Below are 14434 nucleotides of genomic sequence, written 5' to 3'. Positions count from 1 at the left end.
AATGATGCTGTTGCAAAGAATTATGCAACAAAAGCACCAGCCAGCTCGCTCTACAGAGTGTGCGCTGGAAAATGCAAATGAAACCTCACTGGGGAAAATATCCCTGCAGTGACACAGTTTTCCTTCAGAGAGAAGATGTCTTCTAGATAAAAATGGATGCACTGAACAGTGTTTATAAAAATCCTCTCTGTTTGATTCCTGCATTTGGCAGTAAGACAGCAACTCATTGGGTTTTATTTTAAAATTCCAGTGATTATAAGGTTTACACGTCCCCGGTGGAATAGCTTTCTCTGCTAGAGCCAGACCCCAGTTTTTCCTTGCCAAACACATGTGCTAAAGAACTTTAGCTGACAGGTCCTTTTTCATTCTGTCTGAGCCCGAAGCAGTGGAGTCACAGCTGATTTTTTTGAGTCCAGGTGTTTACCGCCCTCTTTTCTGAGTGCTTTCAGGAGACAAAGACAAGTGTATCCGATCACGTGTGATTCACAAGTTTCCTTTCCTCCTGGAACTCTCTACTACCCAGGCAAGAACTTGAATTATTGCCGAACTGTCCAGTAGTCTCAGGCCTTCACGTACCAGCTGCAGAAACAAGAAAGAGTGTGTTAGAATGTTTGACTGCAAGTAGTGGGCTACCCATGAGGTATTGGTTAACCAAGGGAAGTTTATTGTTTCATGTTCGCAGGTCAGGGTAGGGTGGTACCAGTGTTGGTTCATTTGGTTGACAAAATGATGCCGCTGTTGGGGCTTCCCTGGTGGCGCAGTGGTTGAGAGTCCGCCTGCCGTTGCAGGGGACACGGGTTCGTGCTCCAGTCCGGGAAGATCCCACATGCCGCGGAGCGGCTGGGCCCGTGAGCCATGGCCACTGAGCCTGCGCGTCCGGAGCCTGTGCTCCGCAGCGGGAGAGGCCACAACAGTGAGAGGCCTGTGTACCGCAAAAAAAAAAAAAAAAAAAAATTGCCACTGTTAAAATAAATGATTAAAGAAGACAATTTAGGCAGTACAGACACACCTTATTTAACATTTTGTGGACAGTCTTCTTTCAGAGAACTGCAAAATGGGGTGGAAAGCGGAAAGCTCTCATAGGATAAGGAATAAGGAAAAGACATATAAAAATTATCTGATGGGCTGGGCCCACATAGTCAACCCTTTTTGGGGTGAGAAGCCCCTGAGTTGACTTAGCCTTTGGAGGTTGGCTGTAGATGTAGATGTACTGCATTTCTGTTCGAGTGAAGCTTGTTCACAGGAATGTGAAAGTTATCTTAGTTTTGGCTTACGGACATGGCACCCCATACAGGAGTGGCTCCATGTTGAGCCTAGAAAGTTACTTTGAGAGCATCAAAGATACAAATTCTGTTTTTGTTTTTGTTTTACTATCATCAGCATATCAGCTTTGTTCCTTCAGCTTGTCTCTTCGTGGTGGCAGAATGGCTGCTGCAGCTCCATCTATCACATTTGCACACATCAAAGGCTGAAGACAGCATCTCTCTTCTTTGTGTCTCTACTTTAAAGAGTGAAGAACGCTTTCCTAGGACTCCACAAAAGGCTTATTTTTGCTTTCATTGGCCAGAGTTACCTAATTTTCTCTTTTTTAAACCATTGATTCACTTATCCATAAAATCTATGCGCCATGCATGGTGTTAATTGATGATACTAGCTTTATAGGTGTATTCTCTTGCCAAGGGCTGAGATCTCAACAGTCCTTTGCCATGAGCCAGCTACTGAGCTGATCCAGTATCCAATAACCATAAACTTGGGATGTCCGGGAAGAAAATGCATTCTTATCAGGGAATTTAGAACTGTATCTTCTAAAGAAGACGATGGTAAACATCCTAGCCTTTTCCCTAATCTTTGTTGACCTGAAATAAATAGACTGACATATATTGCTCCAGCAAAGATGGGTTTACTTGAGATCAGCAAGAGAATTGCAATTCGGGTCTGAAACCGTGGCAAGCCACACGCAAGACCCCTGACAGCAAGGAAAGGAGAACACTTTTGTAGAGGGGAAAAGGAAGTTGGAGGGCAATAGTAAAAGGTTCATGGCTTTTCATTGGTCGAGTCCTTCCAAGGAAGAGGAATCTTCTTCCTGTTGGGTTCAGCTATGGGCACCGGGCGTGAGATCTCCCCCTTCTCCTGACACTCTTTAATTGAGATTTCTATTTATTAATTTTTTACATCTTTCTGCAATTTAACTTTGGCTTTCCTGCTAACTAAATAAAACACAGTTTTGTTGCAGAGTTTAGAACAAACTTGAAATTTGCATTCCTTCTAGCCTTTTGACAAAGTCAATTGACATTACAGTTAATTTTTCAAAACCCTAAATTGTTACCCTCTTTAAAAAAAATAGGTGCCCCTGGTCATTTGCAGCTGTTTCTTCTTAGGAAACAAGGCACTAAATTTGTGTGGATAGGTAAAGTTATACACAAATCATACGTGTCACTTTAACAAAATTCTCACTTACTGGAGCTCTTAAAGGTTAGTTGGTACCTTAATGGAACATAAATTATATTTTCAATAAATAATGATTTTTGTTGGCAAAGCAAGTAAATTAGACTTCTGTTCATTTGGAGCAAGAAGCAACTTTGTTGCTTTAATATATACAATTAAATTGAGTTGAGATCTACTTTAAATGAAAATTGAAAACAAATTAAGTAGTCAATGTAATGTTTGTGGTTATAGCTGTTGTATACATTTGGTTAAGTTGAGAAAAAAAGCTGTTCAGCATTGCTGACCATTTTATTTGTGGTGAGGGGGGACTGCAAGCTGGCAACATATGAAATTGGCTGTAAAATATTACATATAATGATAATTTGTTTTTATATTTGTATGAGCCCTACATCTATTCCATAGCTTAAGTTTAATCATATGGTATATTAGTTCCCACTCGTGTTGGAATCAGGTGATCTCAAGTTTAGCTAATGATATTTATTTGTAAGTTTTTTTTGTTAGTCTTTCTTCCTAACCATGTGTAGGGCCTTTTACTTTGATATTTTGAAACATTTGTGTTAATAATAGCAATGTTTTAGGTTCCAACTTCTTGAAATTGGACGTTTATAAAGTTAATGCATGTCTTTTTCTCCCTTATTACAAATTATTTCCTTAATTTTATGACTTTGGGATGGCTGACAATGACCTACTGGTGCAAAAATGATGATGTTGAGAAAGAAATGATTATGTTTTATATCTGGTTAGATTTATTAGTGCTGACTTGGGCTTTGTGCTCAGGCAGATGAGTTCATAGGAGTCATCCAAAGATACTTGGGTCTCTGATTAAAGTTTAAATTCAATCACTAGAAGGTTATAATATTTTATAAAGTTTAATCCTTGAGCCGTTCTTTTCCCCAGAGTTAACTACATTTGATTCAGATGTTGAATGTAGTTCTCATTCAAGTTTTGATGGAATCATCACACCTTGCTATACACTGCATCCTGTTTTAACAGAGCATTCCAATTCCACTGAGCAATAAATTAGTTCCCCCCCTTATGTCTTAAAAGTATGCATTTAAAAAAGGCTCAGGGACTTCCCTCGTGGTGCAGTGGTTAAGAATCCGCCTGCCAATTCAGGAGACACGGGTTCGGATCCATGGTCTGGGAAGATCCCACATGCCGCGGAGCATCTAAGCCTCTGAGCCACAACTACTGAGCCCGTGTGCCACAACTACCGAAGCCCGCATGCTGCAACTACTGAAGCCTGCGCATGTAGAGCCCGTGTTCTGCAACAAGAGAAGCCACCACAGTGAGAAGCCTCACACCACAACAGAGTAGCCCCCACTCCCCGAACATAGAGAAAGCCCGCACACAGCAACGAAGACCAAACACAGCCAAATCAATCAATCAATCAATCAATCAATAAAAATAGTTAAGACTTCCCAGTATCTTTCTAACCTATATTTTTGTTCACATATCTTAAAAATTTGATTAACTAGATATGGGGAGTATCAGCCAGATTTGTCCATTGGAATGTATTCGTGTATTTTTTAAGTACATCTTTTGCAACACGTAGATACTAAAATTATTCATTTAGTAGGTATATTTTTCAGGACGCTTGGTTACAAGTAAGAGAAATGCAATTCAAAGTACTTCAGCATAGCAGTTTACTGAGTCACATAATGACACAATATAGGGAAAACCTGCTTCAGGCAGAGCCGTTACCAGGAGCTTAAACAGGCTTATCAGTAATCTTTCTCTTCAATTCTCTACTCTGCTTTCCTTGATATTGGCTTCTTCCTCTGAGAAATAACTTCCTCTTTATAGCCATGAGCACCAGCATCCTTACATCCTGGAACCTGCAAATCCAGCAGAAACAAAGATTTTCATCCTACGTAATCTCTGTAAAAGCCGTGAAGTTAAATGTTGTGCCATTCTGTAATGACCCCATCCCTGACCCAGTCTCTGGGGCTAGGAGGTTGGAATGTATCAGTGGTTGACAAAGTGTGATGACTAGAGAATCTCCAGCAACACCATCTGTGATTTTGTTAGAAATATATACTCTCGGGCCCCATCCTAGTCCCAGTGAATCAGAAAATCTGAGAGTGGGGTTCAGCACGCTGGGTTGTAAAAACACCTCCAAGTGATTCTAATGTGGACTCAAGCTTGAGAACGACGCACTATCCTAATTGGCCTAGCCTGGGTCTTGCTTGTCACCCCTGGAGTTTCCGTGTAAATCCCATCTCACAGAAAGTACATAGGAAAAAAAAAAAAAGTGAGGAACTGATATCAGGAAAAAAAGAATAGATGCTGTGCTGGAAAAGATGAGATATCAGCCCCGTAATAAAGTTCTTCTTTGTTTCTGATGCCATTATTTCTCAGAAGACTGTTAATTATGAATTCCCCTCCAGAAAGCCAATATTCTAAATAAGCAAGCACACGTTCATCCTCCTCTAGGATATAGTGTTTTAGTTTAAATTTCATCTCCAAATAGGTACATGGCTCATCTTGAAAGGTTTCCAGACCATATTACTTTCTTATCAAATGCTTCGTTAACTACAATTAAAACTTTCAATAATGAACCTTATCACTCCTCTGTGATAAATAGAATAGGTTCATTTGCTTCAAAATTTCTCAATGAAAATGACAGTGATGCCTACAGAATTTTAGAAAAGGTGGTTAGCACTGCAATATCATCCAAAATAATTTAAAAACAATTAAAAAAAACAAAAGCATCTAATAAGGGAAATGAATATAGCTTTTCACGTTACTTAAGATTTTTAACTTAATTTGGGACATTTGCACTTATTACCCAGGAGGCGGCAGTAGAGAGCATGTCAGTAGTCTCTGACTTTATCTAATCCTAAGAATCCTCTGAGTACTTGTTGAAAATGAAGATCCAAAGGCTCCTTTTCAGGATATTCTTATTTGGGGGGGGGGTCTAGGGTGGGAACGCGGGGTCTAGGGTGGGAACAGGGAATCTGTATTTCCAATAGCTACCACAGGGAATTCTTAACAATCCGGCATGTTTGGCACACTCTACAGTGGTGAAGACTGAGGATGCTATAGTGAAATGGTGTGGGGTTGAATTTTGGTTGTAGCTCCTACAGCTGGGGGTTACTTTACCTTGTCAAGTCTCACATGTTGTTATCATTACTGTTTGTTGTTATTGGTCTTTTTCTTTCCTCTTAACTAATCTACCTGTTGCACCTTCTTATTTCTTGTTGCAGATAGAGGACATGCAGTGGGGTAAAGGACTCCGGGAGATCCCGCCGTCAGTGTGTACACTGCCATGCAAGCCTGGGCAAAGAAAGAAGACACAGAAGGGAACTCCTTGCTGCTGGACCTGTGAGCCTTGCGATGGCTACCAGTACCAGTTTGATGAGATGACATGCCAGCATTGCCCCTACGACCAGCGACCCAATGAAAACCGAACCGGCTGCCAGGATATCCCCATCATCAAACTGGAGTGGCACTCCCCCTGGGCCGTCATCCCTGTCTTCCTCGCCATGTTGGGGATCATCGCCACTATATTTGTCATGGCCACTTTCATCCGCTACAATGACACTCCCATCGTCCGGGCATCTGGGCGGGAACTGAGCTATGTTCTGTTGACGGGCATCTTTCTTTGCTACATCATCACTTTCCTGATGATAGCCAAACCTGACGTGGCAGTGTGTTCTTTCCGGAGAGTTTTCTTGGGCTTGGGTATGTGCATCAGTTATGCAGCCCTTTTGACAAAAACCAATCGGATTTATCGCATATTCGAACAGGGCAAGAAGTCAGTGACAGCTCCCAGACTCATAAGCCCAACATCACAGCTGGCGATCACTTCTAGTTTAATATCAGTTCAGCTTCTAGGTGTTTTCATTTGGTTTGGTGTTGACCCACCCAACATCATCATAGACTATGATGAACATAAGACAATGAACCCTGAGCAGGCCCGGGGAGTTCTCAAATGTGACATTACGGATCTCCAGATTATCTGCTCCTTGGGATATAGCATTCTTCTCATGGTCACATGTACTGTGTATGCCATCAAGACTCGGGGTGTCCCAGAGAATTTTAATGAAGCCAAGCCCATTGGATTCACCATGTACACAACATGTATAGTCTGGCTTGCCTTCATTCCCATTTTTTTTGGCACCGCTCAGTCGGCGGAAAAGGTAAGTGAAAATGCACACCGCACACCATGCATTTCAAAAATGTGTTCCTTTTTGAAAATATTGAAGCCAAATCGATTGTATAGAGCAAGAGGTTTTAAAAATGCAGAATGGTATTCCCAAGACTAGACAAATCCTGAGTTAATAGGCATCAGTGCTACAGAAGTCCAAAACCTGCCTTGGGCTGTGCTATTGGGTTGGCCAAAAAGTTCTTCCGGATGTTTCTGTGACATCTTACCCAAAACCCGAACGAACTTTTTGGCCAATCCAATACAGTCATTCCACTGGAAACCAACCAGAGGTATAGACTTTTCAAGTCAACTGATTAGAGAGTGATGCAATGTAGCAAGAGATTATGCAGTATAACATAATCCAATCTGTCTAAATTAAACCTTCCTATTCATTCATTACCCACTCCCTCTTCTTTCATATGTATTTCCTTGGGATAATAGAGGAGGGCCACAGTCCGTTATTTCCCAGGAGAAGGATGGTCATCACCAGCTCTCTCTCTTCCTAGTGGCTGTGTAGGCGCTCACTGTGGATTGGATCATGTGTGTGAACTATACAACATATGTCTGTATCTACATGTATCTCTAAATGGGTGGATATAGGAGACCTTTGGTTGTCATTCCAGTCTATAGGCTCCCTACAGCTGGATGTACAGTAATTGCCTCAAATGACGCAGAGCGATATCAGAGAGTCAAGTCTCCAGCAGTGGAAGGGCCAGTACGTCACAGGGGAAGTGTCACCTGGCTGCAAAAGTTCAAAGTTTTCAAAATTGGTGGGCCCTAAAATGTTGATCCTAGATATGTTCAGTGTACATGACCTCCCCCTCCCCATATATAGAGTTTTATGTCTTTTATGAGTCTGTAAGCTAGGCAGTCCTAATATGTTGAATCTTAACGCAACTAATACATGTGTAGCTGTAGGTCTGACACGTGCGCGAATCAGGCAATGCTACCGTGTTGATTCTAAACGTGATTCACATACCTCTGTGCTCACCTGGATATTGTTTTGTATATATGCAAACTGGGCAATGCTAATAGCTTGATCTTAAGATGTGGTGACCTTTACTCAGTGACGGTAGCTCTGGCATGTCGGTACAGCTGAAGCCAGAACTGAGACTTAAGTCCTCACTGGCGCGCTCTATAGGGGGAGCACAGTTACAGCTTGATTAGAAGTCAGCACATCAGGCGTCTAGCCTGGTACCACGTCACTTTGGAGAAGTCTCTTCAACATTCAAGGACTCAGCGCCCTAAGTGGGGAGAACAAGGATTGAAGTAGAAATGTCTACACATTTACAAATCTCTGCTTCTGGGAATTAGTTGAATCCGGTTGTTTATAATCATAGAAAGGATGAATGGACTTTGACTGGTTTTCCAACTGAAAAGATGTCTTTTACCTAAACAGTTTGATTTAGCAGCTATAAGATTGAACTGTGTTTAAAATGAAAAAGGCAAATATCTTAAGAAAGCACATAGAATTCTAAAACCAAGGACAGTGAATGGTTCCAGATTACGGTTTTAGTCATAAAAGGAAGTTCTTAGAGGAAGTTCTTCTTGAACATATGCTCAGTGAGCGAAGTATGTGTCCGGAAGTATGTTTCAAATTCATAAGGCATGTTTACTCTCTGTGAAACCAACTTGAACTTCATTTCATTGCTTTATCCCTGGGCCAAGGGAATATTAAAATATGAGGTAGGGTAGTGAAATGCAGTGTATGGCCGTAAGTTGATAATCATGGACATTTTTGTAGGGTCTGATGTTCATCATCAAAGCCTATCGAGATAAACATTATTCTGTTATTAAACACAATTTCCCATGCAACAGGATAAAAATATTAGAGCTTTTTCTTGTAAATTTGTGCTTGAGGAATATAAAAGGCAGGGCTCATGGCAGCTGTCCTGTAGATGAGCCTTGCTGTAATGCAAATTTGGCATTATGGGTCTCTACCATTTCGTTTGTCATTTCTGGCCATTTCTAGTCATGACTCTGAATCTTTTTTTTTTTTTTTTTAACATCTTTATTGGAGTATAATTGCTTTACAATGGTATGTTAGTTTCAGCTTCACAACAAAATGAATCAGTTATATATATACATATATTCCCATATCTCTTCCTCTGAATCTTGTCAGTTAAGATCAGGGGTATAATTTACTCATTTAAAAACCTGAGAAGGATGCAAGTTTTCAGGAACTGGATTCACTGATTCTGGTTGTTCTAGAAAACTTTGCATAGGTAGAACCGGACTACAGGCAAAACTAAGCTGTCTTCAAGCAGTGCGCTTTGTATACCAGAATTTAGAAGGCACGCATTTCTCTTTGTGTACTCTCAGTGGATTATGCTGTTTTACATAGCTGTTTGACGCAATTAAAGGTACCAAATTGCCAACTGGGAACAGTGAATTTGGAATGAAAATGCGCGTGCCTTCATGCCAGGCATATGGCTAGAGTACATGAAACCATGGAATTTATTTTTTAAATTTTTTAAAATTTTTTATTTTCCTTATCCTTTTTTTTTTCTTATTAGTCATCAGTTTTATACACATCAGTGTATACAGGTCAATCCCAATCGCCCAAGTCAGCACACCACCATCCCCACCCACCGCGGCTTTCCCCCTTTGGTGTCCATATGTTTGTTCTCTACATTTGTGTCTCACCTTCTGCCCTGCAAACTGGTTCATCTGTACCATTTTTCTAGGTTCCACATATATGCGTTAATATATGATATTTGTTTTTCTTTCTGACTTACTTCACTCTGTATGACACTCTCTAGATCCATCCATGTCTCAACAAATGATCCGATTTTGTTCCTTTTTATGACTGAGGAATATTCCATTGTATATATGTACCACAATTTCTTTATCCATTTGTCTGTTGATGGGCATTTAGGTTGCTTCCATGACCTGACTATTGTAAATAGTGCTGCAGTGAACATTGGGGTGCATGTGTCATTTTGAATTATGGTTTTCTCTGGGTATATGCCCAGTAGTAGGATTGCTGGATATATGGTAATTCTATTTTTAGTTTTTAAGGAACCTCCATACTCTTTTCCATAGTGGCTGTATCAATTTACATTCCTACCAACACTGCAAGAGGGTTCCCTTTTCTCCACACCCTCTCCAGCATTTGTTGTTTGTAGATTTTCTAATGATGCCCATTCTAACTGGTGTGAGGTGATATCTCATTGTAGTTTTGTGGGGTTTTTTTTGTGGGTTTTTTTTGCGGTACGCGGGCCTCTCACCGTTGTGGCCTCTCCCATCGCGGAGCACAGGCTCCGGATGCACAGGCTCAGCGGCCATGGCTCACGGGCCCAGCCTCTCCGCGGCATGTGGTATCTTCCCAGACCGGGGCACGAACCCGTGTCCCATGCATCGGCAGGCGGATGCTCAACCACTGCGCCACCAGGGAAGCCCCATTGTAGTTTTGATTTGCATTTCTCTAATAATTAGTGATGTTGAGGAGCTTTTCATGTGCTTCTTGGCCATCTGTATGTCTTCTTTGGAGAAATGTCTATTTAGGTCTCCTGCCCATTTTTAGATTGGGTTGTTTGTTTCTTTAATATTGAGCTGCATGAGCTGTTTATATATTTTGGAGATTAATCCTTTGTCCATTGACTCGTTCGCAAATATTTTCTCCCATTCTGAGGGTTGTCTGTTCGTCTTGTTTATTTGCACAGCTTTGCTGTGCAAAAGCTTTGAAGTTTCATTAGGTCCCATTTGTTTATTTTTGTTTTTATTTCCATTGCAGTGATTTATGTCAAAGAGTGTTCTTCCTATGTTTTCCTCTAAGAGTTGTATAGTGTCTGGTCTTACATTTAGGTCTCGAATCCATTTTGAGTTTATTTTTGTGTATGGTGTTAGGGAGTGTTCTAATTTCATTCTTTTACATGTAGCTGTCGAGTTTTCCCAGCACCACGTATTGAAGAGACTGTCTTTTCTCCATTGCATATCCTTCCATCCTTTGTCATAGATTACTTGACCATAGGTGCGTGGGTTTATCTCGGGGCTTTCTATCTTGTTCCATTGATCTATGTGTTTGTTATTGTGCTAGTACCATATTGTCTTGATTGTAGTCTTGACTATAGCTTTGTAGTATAGTCTGAAGTCAGAGAGTCTGATTCCTCCAGCTCCGTTTTTTTCCCTCAAGACTGCTTTGGCTATTTGGGGTCTTTTGTGTCTCCATACAAATTTTAAGATTTTTTGTCCTAGTTCTGTAAAAAATACCATTGGTAATTTGATAGGGATTGCATTGAATCTGTAGATTGCTTTGGGTAGTATAGTCATTTTCACAATGTTGATTCTTCCAATCTAAGAACATGGTATATCTCTCCATCTGTTGGTATCACCTTTAATTTCTTTCATCAGTGTCTTATAGTTTTCTGCATTCAGGTCTTTTGTCTCCCTAGATAGGTTTATTCCTAGGTATTTTATTCTTTTTGTTGCAATGGTAAATGGGAGTGTTTTCTTAATTTCTCTTTCAGATTTTTCATCATTAATATTATAGGAATGCAAGAGATTTCTGTGCATTAATTTTGTATCCTGCAACTTTACCAAATTCATTGATTAGCTCTAGTAGTTTTCTGGTGGCTTCTTTAGGATTCTCTATGTATAGTATCATGTCATCTGCAAACAGTGACAGTTTTACTCCTTCTTTTCCAATTTGTATTCCTTTTATTTCTTTTTCTTCTCTGATTGCCATGACTTCCAAAACTATGTTGAATAATAGTGGTGAGAGTGGACACCCTTGTCTTGTTCCTGATCTTAGAGGAAATGCTTTCGGTTTTTCACCATTGAGAATGATGTTTGCTGTGGCTTTGTCGTATATGGCCTTTATTATGTTGAGGTAAGTTCCCTCTATGCCCACTTTCTGGAGAGTTTTTATCATAAATGGGTGTTGAACTTTGTCAAAAGCTTTTTCTGCATCTATTGAGATGATTATATGGTTTTTCTTCTTCAATTTGTTAATATGGTGTATCACATTGATTGATTTGCGTATATTGAAGAATCCTTGCATCCCTGGGATAACTCCCACTTGATCATGGCGTATGATCCTTTTAATGTGTTGTTGGATTCTGTTGGCTTGTATTTTGTTGAGGATTTTTGCATCTATATTCATGAGTGATATTGATCTGTAATTTTCTTTTTTTTGTAGTATCTTTGTCTGGTTTTGGTATCAGGGTGATGGTGGCCTCATAGGATGAGTTTGGGAGTGTTCCTTCCTCTGCAAATTTTTGGAAGAGTTTGAGAAGGATGGGTGTTAGCTCTTCTCTAAATGTTTGATAGAATTCACCTGTGAAGCCATCTGGTGCTGGACTTTTGTTTGTTGGAAGGTGTTTAATCACAGTTTCAATTTCATTACTTGTGATTGGTCTGTTCATATTTTCTCTTTCTTCTTGGTTCAGTCTTGGAAGGTTATACCTTTCTATGAATTTGTCCATTTCTTCCAGGTTGTCCATTTTATTGGCATAGAGTTGCTTTTAGTAGTCTCTTAGGATGCTTTGTATTTCTGCAGTGTCAGTTGTTACTTCTCCTTTTTCTTTTCTAATTCTATTGGTTTTAGTCCCCTCCCTCTTTTTCTTGATGAGTTGGGCTAATGGTTTATCAATTTTGTTTATCTTCTCAAAGAACCAGCTTTTAGTTTTATTGATCTTTGCTATTGTTTTCTTTGTTTCTATTTCATTTATTTCTGCTCTGATCTTTATGATTTCTTTCCTTCTGCTAACTTTGGGTTTTGTTTGTTCTTCTTTCTCTAGTTCTTTAGGTATAACGTTAGATGGTTTATTTGAGATTTTTCTTGGTTATTGAGGTAGGCTTGTATAGCTATAAACTTCCCTCTTAGAACTGCTTTTGCTGCATCCCATAGGTTTTGGATTGTCGTGTTTTCATTGTCATTTGTTTCTAGGTATTTTTTGATTTCCTCTTTGATTTCTTCAGTGATCTCTTGGTTATTTAGTAACGTATTGTTTAGCCTCCATGTGTTTGTGTTTTTTACATTTTTTACGCTGTAATTCATTTCTAATCTCATAGCGTTGTGGTCAGAAAAGATGCTTGCTATGATTTCAATTTTCTTCAATTTACTGAGGCTTGATTTGTGACACAAGATGTGATCTATCCTGGAGAATGTTCCGTGTGCACTTGAGAAGAAAGTGTAATCTCCTGTTTTTGGATGGAGTGTCCTATAAATATCAATTAAATCTATCTGGTCTATTGTGTCATTTAAATCTTCTGTTTCCTTGTTTATTTTCATTTTGGATGATCTGTCCATTGTTGTAAGTGAGGTGTTAAAGTCCCCCACTATTATTGTGTTACTGTCGATTTCCTTTTTTATAGCTGTTAGCAGTTGCCTTGTGTATTGAGGTGCTCCTCTGTTGGGTGCATATATGTTTATAATTGTTATATCTTCTTCTTGGATTGCTCCCTTGATCATTATGTAGTGTCTTTCCTTGTCTCTTGTAACATTCTTTATTTTAAAGTCTATTTTATCTGATATGAGTATTGCTACTCCAGCTTTCTTTTGATTTCCATTTGCATGGAATATCTTTTACTGTCCCCTCACTTTCAGTCTGTATGTGTCCCTAGGTCTGAAGTGGGTCTCTTGTAGACAGCATATATATGGGTCTTGTTTTTGTGTCCATTCTGCAAACCTGTGTCTTTTGGTTGGAGCATTTAATCCATTCACGTTTAAGGTAATTATTGATATGTATGTTCCTATTACCATTTTCTTAATTGTTTTGGGTTTGTTTTTGTAGGTCCTTTTCTTGTGTTTCCCACTTAGAGAAGTTCCTTTAGCATTTGTTGTAGAGCTGATTTGGTGGTGCTGAATTCTCTTAGCTTTTGCTGTCTGTAAAACTTTTGATTTCTCCATCGAATCTGAATGAGATCCTTGCTGGGTAGAGTAATCTTGGTTGTAGGTTCTTCCCTTTCATCACTTTAAGTATATCATGCCACTCCCTTCTGGCTTACAGAGTTTCTGCTGAGAAATCAGCTGTTAACCTTATGGGAGTTCCCTTGTATGTTATTTGTCATTCTTCCCTTGCTGCTTTCAATAATTTTTCTTTGTCTTTAATTTTTGCCACTTTGATTACTGTCTGTCTCAGCGCATTTCCCCTTGGGTTTATCCTGTATGGGGCTCACTGCGCTTACTGGACTTGGGTGGCTATTTCCTTTCCCATGTTATGGAAGTTTTCGACTATAATCTCTTCAAATATTTTCTCTGGTCCTTTCTCTCTCTCTTCTCCTTCTGGGACCCCTATAATGCAAATGTTGTTGTGTTTAATGTTGTCCCAGAGGTCTCTTAGGCTGTCTTCATTTCTTTTCATTCTTTTTTCTTTATTCTGTTCTGCAGCAGTGAATTCCACCATTCTGTCTTCCAGGTCACTTATCCGTTCTTCTGCCTCAGTTATTCTGCTATTGATTATAGTTTTCATTTCAGTTATTGCATTGTTCATCTCTGTTTGTTTGTTCTTTAATTCTTCTAGGTCTTTGTTAAGCATTTCTTGCATCTTCTCGATCTTTGCCTGCATTCTTTTTCTGAGGTCCTCGATCATCTTCACTATCATTATTCTGAATTCTTTTTCTGAAAGGTTGCCTATCTCCACTTCATTTAGTTGTTTTTCTGGGGTTTTATCTTGTTTCTTCATCTGGTACATAGCCCTCTGCCTTTTCATCTTGTCTATCTTTCTGTTAATGTGGTTTTTGTTCCACAGGCTGCAGGATTATAGTTCTTCTTGCTTCTGCTGTCTGCCCTGTGGTGGATGAGGCCATCTAAGAGGCTTGTGTAAGTTTCCTGATGGGAGGGACTGGTGTAACCATGGAATTTAAATTGTGGAAGGCAGCAAATTGCAAAAT

At 39.7% G+C, this 14434-nt stretch overlaps 1 protein-coding gene across 5 annotated transcripts in view; it reads left to right on the top strand.

The window, feature by feature from the left end:
* The window catches only part of GRM7 (glutamate metabotropic receptor 7), an 853253-nt gene that overhangs the window by 679523 nt on the left and 159296 nt on the right, over positions 1–14434 (top strand). For all 5 annotated transcript variants that reach the window (XR_007469857.1, XR_007469856.1, XM_049693592.1 and 2 more), the window contains exon 8: positions 5655–6590. Coding sequence is in view for 3 of the 5 variants with exons in the window: in XM_049693592.1 (XP_049549549.1) it covers positions 5655–6590 (936 nt within the window). In the remaining 2 variants the exon portion in view is untranslated. The remainder of the gene's footprint in view (positions 1–5654; positions 6591–14434) is intronic.

The sequence above is a fragment of the Orcinus orca genome, chromosome 10 (assembly GCF_937001465.1).
Source record: "Orcinus orca chromosome 10, mOrcOrc1.1, whole genome shotgun sequence".
NCBI classification, from domain to species: Eukaryota; Metazoa; Chordata; class Mammalia; order Artiodactyla; family Delphinidae; genus Orcinus; species Orcinus orca.
The sequence above is the reverse complement of the archived record's forward strand: the minus strand, read 5'-3'. Positions and strand labels throughout refer to the sequence as shown.